Source organism: Esox lucius, chromosome 2 (genome assembly GCF_011004845.1).
Source record: "Esox lucius isolate fEsoLuc1 chromosome 2, fEsoLuc1.pri, whole genome shotgun sequence".
In the NCBI taxonomy this organism is placed as follows: Eukaryota; Metazoa; Chordata; class Actinopteri; order Esociformes; family Esocidae; genus Esox; species Esox lucius.
In genome coordinates this window covers 9,732,501-9,753,064 of record NC_047570.1, presented here as the reverse complement: position 1 = coordinate 9,753,064, position 20,564 = coordinate 9,732,501, and the positions used below count along the sequence as shown (strand labels likewise).

At 41.7% G+C, this 20,564-nt stretch overlaps 1 protein-coding gene across 6 annotated transcripts in view; it reads right to left on the bottom strand.

Moving 5' to 3' along the window:
* Positions 1–20,564, bottom strand: part of phkb (phosphorylase kinase, beta) — a 76,308-nt gene that overhangs the window by 39,987 nt on the left and 15,757 nt on the right. For all 6 annotated transcript variants that reach the window (XM_010897768.3, XM_010897767.3, XM_020053381.2 and 3 more), the window contains 6 exons: positions 20,498–20,564; positions 18,899–18,998; positions 16,832–16,939; positions 16,627–16,707; positions 9,004–9,119; positions 928–991 (listed from right to left, as the gene is read on the bottom strand). The exon at positions 20,498–20,564 is cut by the window's right edge and continues 72 nt beyond it. In XM_010897768.3, coding sequence (XP_010896070.1) covers positions 928–991; positions 9,004–9,119; positions 16,627–16,707; positions 16,832–16,939; positions 18,899–18,998; positions 20,498–20,564 — 536 coding nt within the window. The remainder of the gene's footprint in view (positions 1–927; positions 992–9,003; positions 9,120–16,626; positions 16,708–16,831; positions 16,940–18,898; positions 18,999–20,497) is intronic.

The following is a 20,564-nucleotide window of genomic DNA, read 5'->3' as shown; positions in this document are numbered from 1 at the left end:
CAGGAGTGGAGTTTTAGATAAAACGCTGATCATCAAAGAGTCAATTTAGCATAACTGGCAGTGGCCGTATTCCATTATGGAAAGCGACGGAGAAGAGCTGTCCATTAAACCACTCATCATGGTAGCTGTAGTGATGATAGCAATTATACTATATCACTATGGATGACGGTGGGCGTTTTTATGGAAGGTTGACATGGCACACAATGAAGTTGACATGCATTGTGTTCTTGAAATGAGCCGCATTTCTGCGCACGAATGACATTTAATTTGAAAACAAACCTGGTTGTAAGTGCAAAACAAGAAGGCGGAAGCGTGGGTGTTTTCAGTTGTTTTCTAATCCGCTACCTACAATGGATGTCCCAATTGCTATCTTTTCATTTCTCTACACAGTGGAACATATTAATCCTACTAATGGCTGATCAAGAGTGGAGGAATGAAAATCAAGGAAATAGGAAAACCAGCATTCCATCAAAGCTGTTGGTGCATAGACATCTAGCTAGACAGCCTTGATTAAATTTCAAACACTTAATGTGTGTTCACTTTCCACTCACACACAATGATGCACACGCTTACTAGCTATTAAAATAGGGACAAAAAAATTAACCCTAACCTCAACCTAACCCTAACCTAAACATGTATGCCTAAATCTATCCTAACCCTAATTCTAACTTTTGCCCTAAAACAAATACTTAAGTCAAAATGCTGACAGGAAACTATTTAATCAGGTATTTCACATCACAGGCTTCAGATTCATTCAATATTTACATAAGAGTGTTTTTCTGTGAGAAAGGTTGTGCTATGATCATCAAGGAAATCTTGCAGATGAATGGTGAGTTAATTCGACTCCATATCTAAGCTGGATGTATTCAGCTTGGTCATTGAAATATGATACTCTTACGAAGTAGAATACAGTATTTTTTAGAATACCTGATTCCCAAACAGGTTGAATCCATTGATAGCTTCAAGAGCAGCCTTAGCCATCCCCACAGAACTGAAAAAAAAGAACATGGTTTAGAAATCCAATAAAAACCTCCATGCACTGTCTGTAATCTATAATTAAAATGCAGTAGGTACTGTATCTTTTCTGTTCCATAGCTTTAAGACACACTGGGCATCCACAACTAATAGTTTAAATTAGCCTGACATATGCCTTTTTTAATGCTTTTATATTTAAATATAAACTGGTAATTAGTAAATTGCTGAAAGGCTAAGGCTTTAATCATTAATCAATAGGCTGAGAAAATATCAGTACATTTCTCTGGGATTTTGTTCTTGTTTCCATCTTAAAAGCTTTCTCTAAATTGAAGAACATGTACCAAAGATAGTTGAAGATTTGCTGGAAAATAAAAATGTGTTCAATACCGCTAACAGAGCCCAAATCAATACAAAAGGTAGAAAATAAGAAAGTCATTGTATAGAAAACACAGCTGAAACCAGCTCTCTGAAGCACAGCCGTAGCTCACTCTGACAAAAATCCCCAGCACTGATCACAATCAGGCAACATGAGGCTTTTTGAAAGTCTATTGATTTTCTGCCTGAACCTGCCTGGACATACATATAAGAACTGTCAAGACTTCTGAATGATGTGAGGCCTTGTACGGAAGTAAAAAATACATAACAATAATAATACCAATGAAAATAAAAAAGAAATCTAAATATTTCATATACATGAAATCCATCCATCTCTAAAACTATACACACACTCACACACACACAATGTATGGTTTGTGGAAATTAGACCAAAACGAAAAGTGTTCATTTAGAGTTAGGAAACCGGGTGGTACTGGTTGATAATAACAAAGATGCAGTCTGAGATTTTAGCCAATACATTCTATTATTTGGATGTACAATACTTTATAATGCTTTTTATATGTGCAAAATCTGGTATATTCACTAATATACCTAAACCTGGAAGTGTTTACGTTTAGAGAAAGCCAGAGGTGGCCTTCAGCCCACCATGTCTGCTGCCAACTGTTAAACATGTTGAGATAATGGTATGGACATCTCATGGGAGTCACTGGGTCTGATGACTGCTCTGAATGATCGTATAACGGCCAAGTGATGAGGCCATTGTACAGGCCCAGTTGCACCCTATGGTGCAAACACAGCTCCAATATTATAGGATAATAACTCCCCCCCCCACCCCACCCCACACACACACACAATGATAAACAAATTCAAGAGTGATTTTATGGACACCAGAATGACTTCAAACACCTTCCATGGCCTCCCCAATCAACAGACCTGAACATCATTGAACCTTTATGGGACGTTCTGGAGCGCGGAGTGCAAAGTCGATTTCCATCTCCTTCAACCCGCAAGGAACTGGAGGCTTTTTTCTACTCGAAGAATGGTACAATATGCACTACATACATTCCAGAACTTGTATGAAATAATTCCAAAAAGGATTTGAGCTGTTCCCAAGGCAAAGGTTGGCCCAAATCCTCATTAGGTCTGTGAACTTGATATACTTGATGTTTTCGTTACATTTTCAACCCCTATATATATGATAACTACATGATGAATGCTACTTCACAAGCTTCTGTTAACAATTCCTAATATGTACCGCAGTTATCTCAAGCAGCGGCACACCACCACAGCAACATTCATTATATTTTGACTCAGATGCAGGCACAGTGGCGTTTGGCTCCATGGTAAAGTTATAAGCTAAAGTGAAAAACAAAAATAAACCAATAAGGTAGCTGTAGGCTACTAGGTTCAGCCTGCAAAACTTTTTCTAGACTCTGTTATGAGTGAGACATCCATCCATATTGTTTTCCTTGCTACAAAGTAATAGAACAGTGCATGTAATCCTGACAAAAAAAATGAGTAGTGAAAGCAGCACTCAATTTCAAGTTGTCAGACATGGGTTTTTACAATAAAAGTTTTTTTTTTAAAGAAAATACTCAAATAAATACATTCAAGCGGGGATTTATAGCACACCAAAAACCTACTATAGATGTTTTCAATGTACACTGGTCAAAAAATATTAAGGGAACACGTAATCATCACAGTATAACAGCAAGTCAATTAAACCTGTCCAGTTAGTAATGAGTGATAAGGAATCAATGTCACCTGTTTTGGTACAAATGCAAGTGACAACAGGTGCACTGGAGAGGCAACAGCAAGACAACCCCCTTGTTACTACAGCAAGACAGTCTTTGTCACTACTGGTAGCATGAGGCAGTACCTGCAGCCCATTCAGGTTGCACAGGTAGTTCAGCTCCTCCAGGATGGCACATCCATATGTACCGATGGAAGAAGGTTTGCTGTGTCTGCCAGTACAGTCTCAAGAGCATGGAGGAGATACCAGGAGATGGGCCGTTGCACGAGGAGAGCGGGACAGGGCTGTAGAAGGGCATCAGCCCAGCAGCAGGACCAGTATCTGCTCCTTTGTGCGAGGAGGAACAGGAAGAGCACTGACAGAGCCACACAAAATGACCTTAAACCGGCTAGTGGGGTGCATGTTTCTGACCAAACTGTCAGAAACAGACCTGGCCATGGGTGGGCATGAGAACCCGACATCCTCTAGTGGGACCTGTGCTCACAGCCCGGCACCATGCAGCCCTATTGGCATTCACCAGAGAACACCAGAATTGGCAGGTAAGCCACTGGCGCCATGTTCTCTTCGCAGGTGACAGCAGGTTCACACTGAGCACATGTGACTTGTGAAAGAGTCTGAAAACCCTGTGGTAAACGTTATCCTGCCTAAAACATCATCCAGCATGATGGGTTTGGCGGTGGGTCAGTGATGGCCTGGGAAGGCAAATACTTGGAGGGCCGCACAGACCTCCACGTGCTAGCCAACGGCACCATGACCGCAACAGTGGGGAGAACAAGTATTTGATACACTGCCGATTTTGCAGGTTTTCCTACTTACAAAGCATGTAGAGGTCTGTAATTTTTATCATAGGTACACTTCAACTGTGAGAGACGGAACCTAAAACAAAAATCCAGAAAATCACATTGTATGATTTTTAAGTAATTCATTTACCTTTTATTGCATGACATAAGTATTTGATCACCTACCAACCCGTAAGAATTCCGGCTCTCACAAACCTGTTCGTTTTTCTTTAAGAAGCCCTCCTGTTCTCTACTCTTATTACCTGTATTAACTGCACCTGTTTGAATTTGTTCCTGTATAAAAGACACCTGTCCACACACTCAATCAAACAGACTCCAACCTCTCCACAATGGCCAAGACCAGAGAGCTGTGTAAGGACATCATGGATAAAACTGTTGACCTTCACAAGGCTGGGATGGGCTACAGGACAATAGGAAAGAAGATTGGTGAGAAGGAAACAACTGTTGGTGCAATTATTAGAAAATGGAAGAAGTTCAAGATGACGGTCAATCTCCCTTGGTCTGGAGCTCCATGCAAGATCTCACCTCGTGAGGCATCAATGATCATGAGGAAGGTGAGGGATCAGCCCAGAATTACACGGCAGGACCTGGTCAATGACCTGAAGAGAGCTGGGACCACAGTCTCAAAGAAAACCATTAGTAACACACTACGCCATCATGGATTTAAATCCTGCAGCGCACGCAAGGTCCCCCTGCTCAAACCAGTACATGTCCAGGCCCGTCTGAAGTTTGCCAATGACCATCTGGATGATCCAGAGAAGGAATGGGAGAAGGTCATGTGGTCTGATGAGACAAAAATAGAGCTTTTTGGTCTAAACTCTGTGTTTGGAGGAAGAAGAAGGAGTACAACCCCAAGAACACCATCCCAACCGTGAAGCATGGAGGTGAAAACATCATTCTTTGGGGATGCTTTTCTGCAAAGGGAACAGGATGACTGCACCGTATTGAGGAGAGGATGGATGGGGCCATGTATCGCAAGATCTTGGCCAACAACCTCTCAAGATGGGTCGTGGCTGGGTCTTCCAGCATGTCAACGACCCGAAACACATTGCCAGGGCAACTATGGAGTGGCTCCATAAGAAGCATCTCAAGGTCCTGGAGTGGGCCAGCCAGTCTCCAGACCTGAACCCAATAGAAAATCTTTGGAGGGAGCTGAAAGTCCGTAATGCCCAGCGACAGCCCCGAAACCTGAAGGATCTGGAGAAGGTCTGTATGGAGGAGTGGGCCAATATCCCTGCTGCAGTGTGTGCAAACCTGGTCAAGAACTACAGGAAACGTATGATCTCTGTAATTACAAACAACGGTTTCTGTACCAAATAATAAGTTTTGCTTTTCTGATGTATCAAAAACGTATGTCATGCAATAAAATGCAAATTAATGACTTAAAAATCATACAATGTGATTTTCTGGATTTTTGTTTTAGATTCTGTCACTCACAGTTAAAGAGTACCTATGATATGAATGACATGCTTTGTAAGTGGGAAAACCTGCAAAATCAGCAGTGTATCAAATACTTGTTCTCCCCACTGTATTAGGTACCGGGATGAAATCCTCAGACCCATCGTCAGACCTTACGCTGGTGCGGTGGACACAGGGTTCCTCCTGGTGCAGGACAAATGTGGCCAGAGTTTGTAGGCATTTCCTGGATGACGAAGGAATTGATGCCATTGCCTGGCCCTCACGTTCCCCAGACTTGAATCCAATTGAGAACCTCTAGGATCTTATGTATTAGTGCATCCAACACCGCTAAGCAGCACCACAGATTGTCCAGGAGCTCACTGATGCCCTGATCCAGGTCTGGGAGGACATCCAGTCATGTGGGGGCTATAGACATTACTGAGTCACATGAGTTACCGGGATATAAATCACACAAGTTGGAACAGCCTGTGATTTTAATTGTTTACTTTGATTATCGGTGTGAGTTTGAATCCAGACCTAAATCGGTTGCTGAGTTTGGTTTCCATTGACCGTTACATCATTTTGTTATCAACGAATTACACAATGTACAGTAAATATTTTGACCTTTAATATACTTTGTTCATCGAGACCTGATGTGTGATTTAAGTGTAACCTTCATTTTTGAATGAGTTTCTGACAGTTAGACATGGCTGCATTACCAACCCCTATCCACATCCATAACCAAATGTGTGAATAACCTACCAGAGGAGCCTTTAAAGACTGTTTACGACAGAAATCTTTCTAATTGTGTGTTAATGTGGAATTAACATAGTTTTGTTTTAATGATCGCTGGCTTTTCACTGTTAGTTTACAACATGGTTTCCAAAAGAGTTGCATACAATGCAAATAAAAACAGAAAGCAATGATGTGCAAATCATTTATTCCAATATTTAATTGAAAATAGTACAAACACAACACATCAAATGTTGAAACTGAGAAATGTTGTTTTTGGAAAAATACATGCCCATTTTTTATTTGATGCCAGCAACATGTTTCAAAAACTTTGGGGACAGGGGCATGTTTACCACTGTGTTGCATCACCTATTCCTTTAATAATGCTCAGTAAGCTTTTGGGAACGGAGGAGACAAATTGTTGTAGTTTTGAAAATGAAATGTTTTCCTACTCTGGCTTGATATAGGATTTCAGCTGCTCAACAGTTCAGGGTCTCCTTTGTCAGATTTATCATTTCATAATGCGCCAAATGTTTTCATTGGGTGACAGTCTATCTGGAATGCAGGCAGGCCAGTTTAGTATCCAAACTCTTTTACTATGGAGCCATGCTGGTAATAACACATGCAGAATGAGGTCTGGCATTGTCTATAACACATGCAGAATGAGGAAATAATTTCAGAATTTCAGAATTTCAGGCCTTCCCTGAAAAATACGTAATCTGGATGGCAGCATATGTTGCTCTAAAACATGTATATACAGTGGATATAAAAATCTACACACCTCTGATTCGTCAAACCACAGGAGAGTTTTCCACTTCGCCTCATTCCATCTGAAATGAGCTCAGGCCCAGAGAAGGCGGCAGTATTTCTGGATCTTGTTAATATATGGTTAAACGCTATTTGGTAGCGTTTTAACTTGCATTTGTGGATGCAGCGACATTCTGCAGAATCGTGTCTGTTTTCAAAGCAGAGCAGTCTAAGGGCCCAAAACTCCCGGTCATCCAGTATTGGTTTTTGGCCTTTCTCCAGAGATGTCTCTGGATTCTCTGAATGGTTTAATGATATTATGTACCGTAGATGATGAGATCCCTAAACTCATTGCAATTTTACACAGAAAAACGTTATTCTTAAATTGCACAGTTAAGTTGCACAATTTGCCCGCACAGTCTTTCACAGAGTGGTGAACCCCTCCACATCTTTACTTCTGAAAGGCTCTTTATACCCAATTATGTTACCGACCTGTTGTCATTTAACCTAATTAGTTGTAAGATGTTCCACCAGGTCATTTTCTTTGCATTTCACAACTTTTCCCATCTTTAGTTGGCCCGTCCTAGCTTTTTGGAAATGTGAGTCAAAATCAAAGTGGGCATATTTTAGAATTTTTATAATAGAAACAATACCATTTTTAAGTTGTAATACATTTTTCATCTTTGTATCATCCTCTACTGAATATAGGGTTTAAATGATTTGCACCTCATTGCATTCAGTTTTTTCTTTACATTTTGCACAGCGTCCCAACTGTTTTGGAAATACGGTTGTTAAATCTGCACTGGCAGAAGTTCTTCTGTTGGCTCTTACAACAATGTAACCTCCTTTGTCTCATCTGTGATATTTTGACTTACACTCAGGTCAAAAGATATTGTTGTTACATTTATTCTATAAGAATAATGTAATATACTCATTCTTTATTAGATTTTTTACCAACCAATTACACCATAAAACCCAGAGAGGCTGATATAAAGATGTTGCACAGTGGCTAGTTAATTAAAAATATCCAATGTTTTGATTTTCCTATTCCTATTTATAGCCTCTTTACCATCACATAGTGCAGGATATTATAGACACCTAACTTTTACTTGGTAAGAGATTGCCACAGGCTAACCACGAGCTCAATATGACTACAGCTTAGGAAATTTTGCACAAACTCAATAGCATCTAGGAATGATGACATTAACATTGTTTTATAATGACTTCAATTTTCCTTTTAGCTGAGCTTGAGTGCCATGATTTAGGTCTCCAGATGAAGGCATTCATCATAGCTTTGGCACACAGCCACACATAGTCCTACCTACCCATCGGCATTCTGGGACAATTACTTAATGGAACAGTTGTTTCCCCATCGTGACGATGCCTGGAACCTGGTGAATGACTCCACATTAAGATAATGAACTCAGATAGTATTTGCATGTGAAATTGGAATTGTTCCCGTCAATTCCTATGGTGCATATTAATGTGTTACTGAAAAGGAACACATTAACGTGACTTTAGAGTGAACACATTATTATTGACTGAAAAAGTACTTTTATTATTTGTATTTTCTGCGGACATTTGAGCCGACGCTGACATTTCAACACTTGTTACTGTAGCAACAGACCGTTGCGTTCGGTTAACAGCGTTTGTGTCAGGTTTCTGTGTTACACATGAAACGGCAGAGTTTGCCTTCGTTATAGCCTTCTGCCAGGTAGGGTTACTGAGCAGAGAACGTATTATGTCTTTACATTGTGAACACATTAGTAGGCTATGTGCAAAGATCCCAAAACGAGGCTGGTGGAAAAACACCAAGACAAAGTGCACCACACCTGAGCGTTTTCATACGGAGATAAGTGTCAGAAATGACTAACATGGGTTGCAAATTCTGTATGACTAAGAGTTGTGCCTCTGTTTCACAGACAATGACAGTAACGTTAAAGGAATTCAACATGAGAGAAAATAATGCAAGTTAATGTGATATGAGGACGTGTTTATAGAAAATACGGGACGATTTTGGCTAGACTACCAGGCTTCATCAAAGAAGCTAAAACACAGTTGGCACAGGGTATGGTTGACAGTCATGTGAAAATACTTTAAAGGTTAGGGAGGGTGTCCCTTAAAGCACTCTAAACACAAAACGATGTTAGTGAACATATTTGCTTGGTTTCTGAGAGATGAACAGCACACTCCACGGAGTAAAAGCGTATTGTGTCATGTCTGTCATAATGGATGTATTCACTGGAGGAGGGAGATACTAACCTTGAATGCAGCTCAGTGCTTCCATTGTTGTATTTGCTCCCTCTCTCCCACATGCCAAAGTCAGGCACACGGTACGCCCGCTCCACACAGAACACCAGGTTCTGGATGAAAGAGACCTGCAGGGGTAGAAACCACAAGAATCTCACAATCTTTAAAGGGGCAATATGTACGTTGCTGAGCTACTAGTACCAAAATAAGCAAAAATGACCAGTAGACCAAGATGTAAGTTGCAGAGCTACTAGTACCAAAACAAGCAAAAATGACCAGTAGACATCGGCAGTTAATGTTTTAAGTAAATGTTTCAAATGATCTTTTTCTCCAAAACTAATCATAGTGATTGACATATTCCCCATTTAAACCTTCTCGCCGGTCCGTCTACCAGTCTGCACTGATGTGTAATCTCCTCAAACTCTCTTTACACTCGTGCAGTTCTATCCGTGCCAACCTAAAACACCCAGGACTAGCTGGTACCATACCAGTCTCGTACGTTAAGGGAAGACGAGGAGGAGACAAGTCGTGTAATTGTTTTGAGGCAGGATTCTAAACAGTGCCCCTTTAACAATATCTTTCAATTTAAACAAACAATTTGGAAAGAGTTGCTGTTTAAATTGACCCTAGTCAGTTATTTGAATGCTCCTCCCTCTCCCAACCTTTCGTAGACTTGGTTGATGTTTGGACAACATGTATTGCATGGTCGACAACCAGCAGCTCTTGAGCACCTCATTCCTTAGTGGCTAATTCTCCACTCCCCTGCGGCTTAATTTATATATTCTGATTAATTTAGAACCATGCAGATTTGGGTCTGGAAGAGAAGGCACAGTGACTGGCTTTCAGACATTTACAGTGAAAATAACATTGCTTGTGTCCAGTTCAGAGTGCAATATAGCTGCGAGGTCACAGCTGTTTGACTTCATATGCATTAAAGGCAGAGATTCTAATGCCAGTGCAGCACAGGTGCATATTAATCAGCTAATTGTCTTTGTACAATGTTACGTCCCCTATTGCCCGAAGTAAACTAGCCTACAGCAGCCAAGATATTGGCTGGAGTGATTAATAACATTTGAGACTTTAAAAAAAAATTGTAATTATAAAAATAAGGAAACAAACAACACTTGGATTTTTAGTTAAAGCAGTGTGATAAATATTGATTGCATCCAAATGTTCTGGTCGCATTATAATACTGTGTTTCATTATAAAATGTACTGCAGAGCTTGATGGGGATAGTGCATTCAATTAATCCCTGCATAACATTTTTCTTACGTTTGAAGGTATTTGCGTCAAACAGCAGCCCGACATCACTTCTGCAGCAAATTAACTACAATGAGACGATGTTGAGGCTGTACCCGCAACTTTACAAGTCAAACGGCTCTGCAAACTTGATCAGATTGTGGTAATTTGCTGCTATCTGTGGTGGTATCTTTCAGGCTCCCTAAGCATGTATTTTTTATTAAACGACTGTTCTAGTAAAACAAGTTGTCGATGTCAGTTCTAGTGAAACTTTTACAACTTCCATTTTATGATGCGGTACAGTATAAGCCTTGCTTATAAACCTTAATACAATTAGCTCAATCCTTTTTGGCTCCAGCTTTCTCCTCCTTTGACTGTGGAATCAATATGTCTAACCTGATGTTAATCTCTAGGGATTGGAAGGCTCTCCCTGATGCCTCATCTCTAAACGTTCCTGCCTGGCAAATTTGTTTAAACCTTTAATCAACGCTGAGCTTGTACACACCTACTGAGGGATTTTCACCCTGTAGACCACTCATTAGAAATTCATAAGCAGATCAGACAGCCCGCATTCGATTTTAAATCTGACAGACAGGATTCAGTGTTTCTTCCCATGTGGTTGAGTCAGGTTTCGCTGATATTAGTAAATGCTTCCAACATGGGTCAATTAACAGCTCTGTAGTTTTACCATCTATAAACAATATGGGTCTGTCTGTCTGTAACACTTATCACTCAGTCAACAAGTAGCAATGGGCATGTCCGGCCCATCTGAAGGTTTGGACTGGTGCCTTGTTTTCAGTAGTCTTCCTGTGATTCCAATTTAAATCTTGCGGGATCGATTGCTTTCATTTTATTCTGATGTCCCTTTCTCACTCTTCCTTGTAATTCTTTTTTCCCCCAGATAACATAACAGCCACAGAAATCTTATCTGTCTATTCATGAGGCAGAGATCTATTTTTCCCCCCGAAACATAAACAAAAAGGCAAAAACAGAACAACAGCGTCAAGTACAGACACTGCCAAAGAACATAAATTACAATTTAGACACGTAGATTTGTCTGATCAAAAATTTGACACTGTTTACATTTCTACAAATCAGACCAACAAAAATGAAAACCACTCAACAGCATAATAGTGATTTTATGTCTGAAATGACAAACAATGTTTTAATCCGGCCCCAAGCTTGTTCCTTTTTGAAATGTGAGGGTATCTGTCTGTTGATACCCCCTTGCAGGAGAACAGGACTACAACAGACCTTAATGAGGCCGTCTAGATGGCACAGGTGATTGCTGGCAGGCAATATACAGCATGTTTTTTATGGTAACCACCAAGCTCCACACCATTTAATGAATGTATTAATGTTTACAAATGAGGCGAACATTATGAACTGATGCCACATTGTAGTGGACTCTGGTGTTGTAAGTGTTAAGTCCTGCCACATTGTAGTGGACTCTGGTGTTGTAAGTGTTAAGTCCTGCCACATTGTAGTGGACTCTGGTGTTGTAAGTGTTAAGTCCTGCCACATTGTAGTGGACTCTGGTGTTGTAAGTGTTAAGTCCTGCCACATTGTAGTGGACTCTGGTGTTGTAAGTGTTAAGTCCTGCCACATTGTAGTGGACTCTGGTGTTGTAAGTGTTAAGTCCTGCCACATTGTAGTCGACTCTGGTGTTGTAAGTGTTAAGTCCTGCCACATTGTAGTGGACTCTGGTGTTGTAAGTGTTAAGTCCTGCCACATTGTAGTGGACTCTGGTGTTGTAAGTGTTAAATCCTGCCACATTGTAGTGGACTCTGGTGTTGTAAGTGTTAAGTCCTGCCACATTGTAGTGGACTCTGGTGTTGTAAGTGTTAAGTCCTGTACCTTCGGTACCGTGTCCCTGCTTATAAGTATCTGGTCATCTAGATAGGCAGCAATTAAGAAGTTAAGAAAGAAATTGGCCTACTAAAGAACTAATGCCTCATGCTGAATACCAGACAGCAGATCATTCATTACAATATCCTGCCGGGACTACACCATGGGGACATCATCTACATGAACACTGCGGCAAAAACACCAGCAGTCATTGGATGCATATGGCACAACGCATTATGTTCTGTTATGGGTAACAGGATCGGTGCACATCCACGAATCTGGGATCACAAGTTCCTTTCCTTTTTTCTTTTTTTTTTTTTTTACGATTAACAATACATTTCTTGAAGATGCTTTACCCCCCTCGATAATCTCCCAAATGTACTAAAATTCTGACTGAATAACTTTTTAATGAAGAAGTGTTTTACTTGATGGTTGTGTGTGAGTTTGTTTTTCATTGAATTGATGTGCATTTTCGGTAAACAGGGTTCATCAGTACTAGACCATGGCCTCAATGTGACTCAAAATAACAGGGTGGCATTAAAACTGTCTTTTCTCTCACCTTTTGAGGAAGAATGAACTCATTCACTAAAGTTCCAGAAGCTTTTGAACATTTCTGGGTCATGTCTGTGCAGGTATTCTCTCTACGCTCTTTAAGGAGTACGCTAGTTCTAGCTCAACCCCCCCTAACTTATTCCACTTGTCTGGTGCAGAACAACACAGTACTGTGTATCCCATTATCTCTGTTTTGTAGACCCATTTGTGATGGAGGAACTACTTAAATGACAGAAGGCTACAAGAATGTCATTCGCTAGAGTGCCACCTCTGGATAGTCACACCGTAGCCAGTTATCAGAGTTTCACAGTGGGCTTGTTCGTTCTGCATGGCCCGGTGCCCTGAAAACCACTGGTCCTTATGGGAAATCTCACCACCCAACAGGAGCACAGCCGCCAAATCGGAGCTGTCAAACATAAACAGAAACTGACAAATTTTGGGTGCTTTGCAGATATTTCCTTAATGTGGCCTTGAACCTTGAATAAACACTTGACTACTGACTAGACTGCCGACTACAAGCTATCTTATCGTTGCCCAAGTAAAAAAAAAGGGCCTTACTGTCTCCTTGCTGTTTATCTTTAAAGGTTCATTCAAATAGTCGTAGGGTTTTTATTTTGTCCGTTTAATCGCAGATGTTAAGAAATATCTTGTCTGGTTTGATATCAAGTCGATCAAGGAGACAGGGATGAATTCAGCAGTGGAAAAGTTTCGGGGGATAAGCGTTAATTTCACTACACCTGAAAGAGTGTATAGAGAATCAATATAGAAGTTAAACTGTACATGCGTGGAAGCTTCCGGATATTTATCTGCAGCCATGGCCTTCCATATACTGTAGGTATGGACTGAAGTATGCACTTTCCTCCAATTACAATCCGTTTTCCCAAAAAGTTGGGACACTGTGTAAAATGTAACCAAAAACAGAATGCAATGATGGGCAAATCAATTAAACCCTATCTTTCATAGAAAATAGTACAGAGACAAAATATCAAATGTGGAAACAGAAAACTGAGATTCTGTAGTGGACATCTCCGCATGGGCTCAGGAACACTTCCAAACACCACTGCATGGACAAATGCAAGTTAAAACTCTACCATGCAAAGAAGAAACCATACAGAAACAACATCCAGAACCGCCGCCGCCTTCTATCGGCTCAAGCTCATTTAAGATGGACTGAGGCGAAGAGGAAAACTGTCCTGTGGGATCAAAATGTGAAATTATTTTTGGGAATCATGGACGCAACGGTCCTCCGGACTAAGGAGGAGAGGGACCATCTGACATTTGATCAGCACACAGTTCACAAGCCAACATCCGTGATGGTTTGGGGGTGCATTTGTGCACATGGCATGGGTGACTTGCACATCTGTGAAGGCACCATTAATGCTGAACAATATATACAGGTTTTGAAGAAACATACGCTGCCATCCAGAGGACATCTTCAGAGAAGGCCTTGCTTATTTCAGCAAGACAATGCCAAACCACATTCTGTGTCTATTACAACAGCATGGCTCCATAGTAATGAGTCTGGGTGCTAAATAGGCCTGCCTGCAGTCCAGACCTGTCACCCATTAAAAACATTTGCTGCATTATGAAACGAAAAATACGACAAAGGAGACCCCGAACTGTTGAGCAACTGAAATCCTACATCAAGCAAAAATGGGAATACATTTCACTTTCAAAACTACAGCAACTGGTCTCCTCAGTTCCCAAACGCTTAATGATGTTAAAAGAAGAGGTGATGCAACACAGTGGTAAACATCTCCCTGTCCCAACTTTTTTCAGACATGATGCTAGCATCAAATTCAAAATGGGCATGTATTTTTCCAAAAACAATAACATTTCTCAGTTTTAACATTTCACATGTTGTACTATTTTCAATTAAATATAGGGATCAATTATTTGCAAATCATTGCATTCTGTTTTTATTTGCATTTCACGTAGCACCCCAACTTTTTTGGTAAGAGAGTTGTACTTAATTTATGCAAATTCTTCATTTATCCCTATTCTTTTAATTTCACTGTCCTGTGTCATTACACTGTCCAGGACCTCCCACCTACACCTAATCAAGTATTTCATTCATGTAATTTCTTCATTTAAAAATGTACACAACAAAACGCACCAACAGTCTTATGCAACTGAAGATCCTACAGAAACTACACAAAAACCGAACAGCATACAATCTTTCCTAATATGTAACAAATATCTAACTGTGGAGGGCAAAGTCTGAGGGGGAGAAATGGGGCGGGTTGGTTGGTGTGGGTCTTCTCATTTGTTCCTTGCCTTATTTGCCTTTCCTTTGGTTTGGAATGTAATGATGGTTTCCTGTGGTCTTTAGTCATTATGTTTCATCTTTAGGGGAAGAAATAAAATAGTGGATATCTAAATACTTTGCTACCTACAGTCGCTCTGTTCAATAAAAACATTTCAAACCCTACAACACACTGACATTGTCCTCACTACAGAAACCAGTCAAAACCATGTCATTATTTTATCTGTCGCTTCTCTACGCAGCCGACCATAGTACAGGTGAGAAGGAAATTCTGAAACATTTAAAATTGTGACTTTGAGGCCATAAAAGGAACCACTTGAAAGTCCCGGGGGAGATGTGACTGACGACGGTTTTAATCTAAAACGTGCCTAAAGCACATTAAAATGGGGCATGCAAGGAAAGACAGGGAATGAAACCCAGCCATTGAACTAGGGACATTGTCAATTTGGTTACACACACACACACACACACACACACAGACAGACAGACACACACTACTGCAACAGAGATTCAATTGATTTAAACTTCCAGTGGAGAAAATATACAACATTTGTGCTAGTAGCTAAGAGCCAACATTGGAATAATGAGACACAAAATGCAAATTTGGTGCACAAATACCACAAATTAAAAGTCCTATTCCCTGCTTATTTGTTCTAATGTATATTAATAAAGGATGGTTGCTGAATTCATGTTCATGCTCTTTAATTGTGTTATTCAGCCCAATAAACACTGTTTAAACATGTAAATTAGGTCTGGTTTGCAAATAGAACTGGCCCCATTGTAGCAACACTGTCAACGTCTTCGCTGCTGGCAGGAAACATGTAAATAAATGTTGGTGGTGAGGGTCTCGATTTCAGCAAACAAAGTGAATATTTACTGTAATTGCCTCCCGACATAATGTTCTAGAACAGCTCTATTTTTGAAGATAAGCTGAACAAGTCTGTATAAACAAAAGCTTTTCTAAAGGCAATCATTTCACCCATGTGTGTAAAAGTAAAGCTCCCAGTGGCAGGAAATAAGAGATTGAATTAATGAAGTTCCGATCTCCCAAAGGGCCAGGAAAGCCGGGGCCGGAGAATGAACAGTAGTACTGCAGCAACCACCTTGAAGTACTGCTATTACAATTAGTTAATAATACTTTAGCTGACAGTTTTACTGTGACTATAACTCAATAGGTTGTTCCCTAATGAAAAAGGGGTGGTAAACAAGCCATCTGGTAATGTGTTTGTCTGTGATCTGGAAGCATTTCACAGCTGTATTATTGTCAACATATACTGAGTATTTAAATAATGTCTCTAAAGATATGCCACAAACGCGCATTTAGCCGCTGTCCCTGCTACTGTATCAAGGCATTTGAGCATATGAGCTTTCTTGCACTTAGCGTACATTTAAAATTTAGCCATATGTATGGTTTACATGCTTTGCTTAAGGGCAGTTATAGATCTGTTGTTTGCTTATTGAGTAGAACCAGCAGTCTGTCCGATAATGGCCCCATCCTCTACAAGGCTATCTGCTATCTTGGATTGGGTTGTTTATAGCTCTGTCGGCATGTTATAATAATTTTTATTTTTGCTGCCTGCTGACACTGGGATTCCCCCCATTGGGCATCAATAAAGGATGAATGAATCTACTCACTATGAAGACGTCACAATGCGAAGGACTCATGGTTTACAGAGAGCCGTGTTCTTCCTGACAGAGAGCGGCCATGTGACCGGGCTAATGGGACGTACCTCGTCTGTGTTGTAGATGATCTGGAGGCCCGAGCAGATCATCTCCACCAGATAGAGAAGGAACAGGGAGACTGCGTCAATCTGACAAAGGGAAACATGGAGTTGGTGTTCACAACAGAGAAGCATTTCCTGGAATCCCTTCTGACTTATCGCAAGTTACACAGCACAGGATCAAAGCTGTTCATTTCTGTGTGTGCGTGTGTACCTGGAGGTGATGGTAGTCATTGTAGGAAAGCATCTCATCTCCCGTGTCTATGTTGAATATTGAGTGCAGGCACTTGGAGGGGCTAGGATCCTGTTTGAATTGCTCCACCTCACGTGGAGAAAATGTGTACAGGGAGAAAGTGGGAGTTAGGAAAAGTAATACAGGGATAAGAGAAGGTGAGTCAGTCCGGTCGGTGAAAGACGCGTCTTACTCGCTGGGCATGTTTTCATTATTTATCCTGTCCTCTAAAAGGAAAGTGAGAGGAAAACCCTGACAGCTTGCGGGTACTTTATCGGGTCATCTCTAGGACAAATCATAGCATTTTCCCACAAATAAATGACTCAAAAAGACGTGCGCGAAGCCCTCAATGAAACTGTCACAGTACAGGTATGTGTGGGTGAATATTTCAAATAGCACGGAGCATTAGGCGCTTCCTGAGTCATTTCCAATAGACAGGACTTTCCCTCCTCACCGTCATCCCAGGTCCGATCAGCGATTCATCTAGAGCAACGCTGGAGGAGTTCGTTTCACACAGCACGAGCAGAGAATTCTGGGCCAACATTTGCCACCGACCGAACCGACCGAACCGATCACCAAACATCCCCCCACCCCGGACATGCCTCTGTTGACTAGTTCTCAGGTCGACAGGGGCACCCCGCACTGTCCCAGATATACTGTGTTCTGTTCTGCTGAGCATGTCAGACCTGGATAAAAATGTTGGTCAGGAAAATGGCTCAGACTGCAATGTAGTCTGCAAGATGAACCGAGCGAGCAATCATTTTGTGTAAAAAAACTGCTGAAACGAGTACTTTGCGAATTACAGTTTATAAATGTAGTCAAGTGTCACTTTGTGTCTGTCTGTCTGTCAGTATGCATGTGAGTAACTGAATGAGTTAGTGAGTGAGCGTACAGTATGTGACAAATAAATGGATTTTGGAGTAAATGCATTTTGAAACCTGGTAAGTTAGGACAGCGTTGGTTTTCCTTGGTACACTGTTGTTAAAATCGATGCCCCGTCTTAATTGCTTTGTACGTTTCAAATAATACAACATTCGCTTCCTAGTCCTGCTGTATTATGGGTCCTTTAAAAATGGCATGCTCTCTGTGAACACAGGAGACAGATGTTAACGAGCGCTGCACTGTGTAATTAAATGCATAAACGGTGCATTATAATTAAGACACATAAAGGCTTTCCCCTAAATTAGGTTGTCAAGGTCATGAGTAAATGAAATGGAAATCACAAACGAGGTGCATAATTACACCGGGGAACATTAGGAAAACACAGGGATTAGAAAAGTGTTCTATTGTAACAAAACGGTAATAATGCTTTTACAAAAGTCTCGATAGTCCTAAAAATGCTTTCTTTTTATTTATCCTGTTTTTTCTCTCCATCCAAATTTGTTTAGTGCACTTCGCACTTACTGCATGCTCAGCCCTCATCACAGCGAGCCTAGTAGAGTTGAAGGTCAACCAGGAAGTACGGGCTGGCACTTCCACGCTTGCAGAAAGCCTGCAAACACGGTAGAGTTTGCAGGCGTCCAACCGACCACTATATCCAACCAAACGTGGATGGTGCTGTGTCTATTGGGACCTTATAAGGGGCCCTCGGGCATCCATGGTATGTGACGACCAGGACTCAAACTCCTGAACACAACGTAAGGCAAGGCGTCTAACATTAATACCTCCGGAAGCATTTTTTCTCCACCTGTGGCGGGGATCCTTGCATGAGACCACCTTACTGTTTGAGAGCTCAAACGCTGTCCTTATTTACCAAACGGTCTGCTCGATAAATGTACACAAAAGGGTTTTGTTGAGGTCAAAAACAATTAAGTAGCCTGCATCAGATTCCTTCCGCAGATAAAACCTGTCCAAGCGTGGCATAGAAAACCGCTGAAGCATGAGCCCTGAGAGAAGATCATCAAAAATGAAGGAGCAGGGACGTGTATTGTTCAACCCCATTAGTGACAGTTTTGGTTTACTTAAACGTGCCGCCTACCACTTAACGGCCCTGGTTGAAATATCTGAATGAGGAAGACCCCTCCATTGGTCTGATGTTAGGGGTCTCACCTTGTCAGACTGGCGCATGTAACAGTACAGGATCCCCCTCATGCACTTGATGGCCGAGTGCTCCAGCTCATGAGTACGTCCCAGGTCATCATCGATGCGTCTGGTTGACAGGGTTGAAGGTCACCGCGCCATGGACAGACAGAGGAGACAGCACACCGAGCTCTTTAAAATCGAGCGAAACTCTCCCAGTAAACAGAATGAGAATGGCCCATTTCCCTTTGTCAGTGCTTACAATAATGGTACATAGTTATTTCGCCAACCAAAGACAACACATGAAGAGAGACATTTTCTCTTTGAAAAACATAACACAGGGTAGAGCCAACTAAATTCCTCTGATCTAACAATTACATCTTTTCAAATCACCAAACAATAATGTTTTAACAGTCCTATTTTATGTTCCTTTTATTAAATTGCATTCATTGGTTTCCACATGTTTCCATACAAGCAATAGCAATCATCAGCCCGTTGACTCCAGACTGGTTCTCCCAACCAGTCCTCTCACCAGTCACATCCCCAGTCACATCCCCAGTCACATCCCCAGTCACATCCCCAGTCTCCTCACCAGTCACATCTCCAGTCACATCCCAAGACACCTCCCCAGTCCCATCCCAAGACACCTCCCCAGTCCCATCCCAAGACACCTCCCCAGTCACATCCCAAGACACCTCCCCAGTCACATCCCCAGTCTCCTCACCAGTCACATCCCCAGTCACATCCCCAGTCACCTCCCCAGTCACCTCCCCAGTCACCTCCCCAGTCACCTCACCAGTCACCTCACCAGTCACCTCACCAGTCATATCCCAAGTCACATCCCCAGTCACCTCACCAGTCACATCCCCAGTCTCCTCACCAGTCACATCCCAAGACACCTCCCCAGTCCCATCCCCAGTCCCATCCCCAGTCCCATCCCCAGTCACCTCACCAGTCACCTCACCAGTCACATCCCAAGACACATCCCCAGTCCCATCCCCAGTCCCATCCCCAGTCACCTCACCAGTCACCTCACCAGTCACCTCACCAGTCACCTCACCAGTCACCTCACCAGTCACCTGGAGGGTAACTGATGGCTTCGTCCTGTCTGTGCTGTCAGATTGGAATCATCTTAATTAAATTCCAGTGGCAATGCTGATGGGAAGGAACCATGACTGATGACAAGACCCTTCTGGTCCAACACTTTATTTTTACTCATGTCCCCTGGGAGAAAAAACTATGAGTTTCGAGGTAAAAAAAAAAGTACTTTATAACAAGGTCTAGTGGAGAAAAGGACTATTTTGAGTATTCCAGATATCACCTTGAACTCCAGCCCCCGTTTTTCATTGTGGGGACACAATACATCAAAGACCAAAGTGCCCGTTTTTATAATCAGTAAACCAGTATGAAGGTGAGAGAAGTTCCAGAGAGTCCAGAGAAGGAACACGAGAAGGGACTAATGTCGCTGTTGCTGTCTGAGCCCGTCGGCTAACTACTGCCATTATGACTATTGGTCCCCGAAGGAGCCCATTAACCAAGACTGTGGTCGATTAAATATTAAGCTAAACTATAAATGTAGCACAACGTAACAGGTGGCACACTGTGTGTGTGTGTGTGTGTGTGTCGTACCTGTAAGCTAGTGCCAGGGCCCAGGAACTGGCTGCACAGTAAAGTGAATCCCGCACCTTGGCCTCCT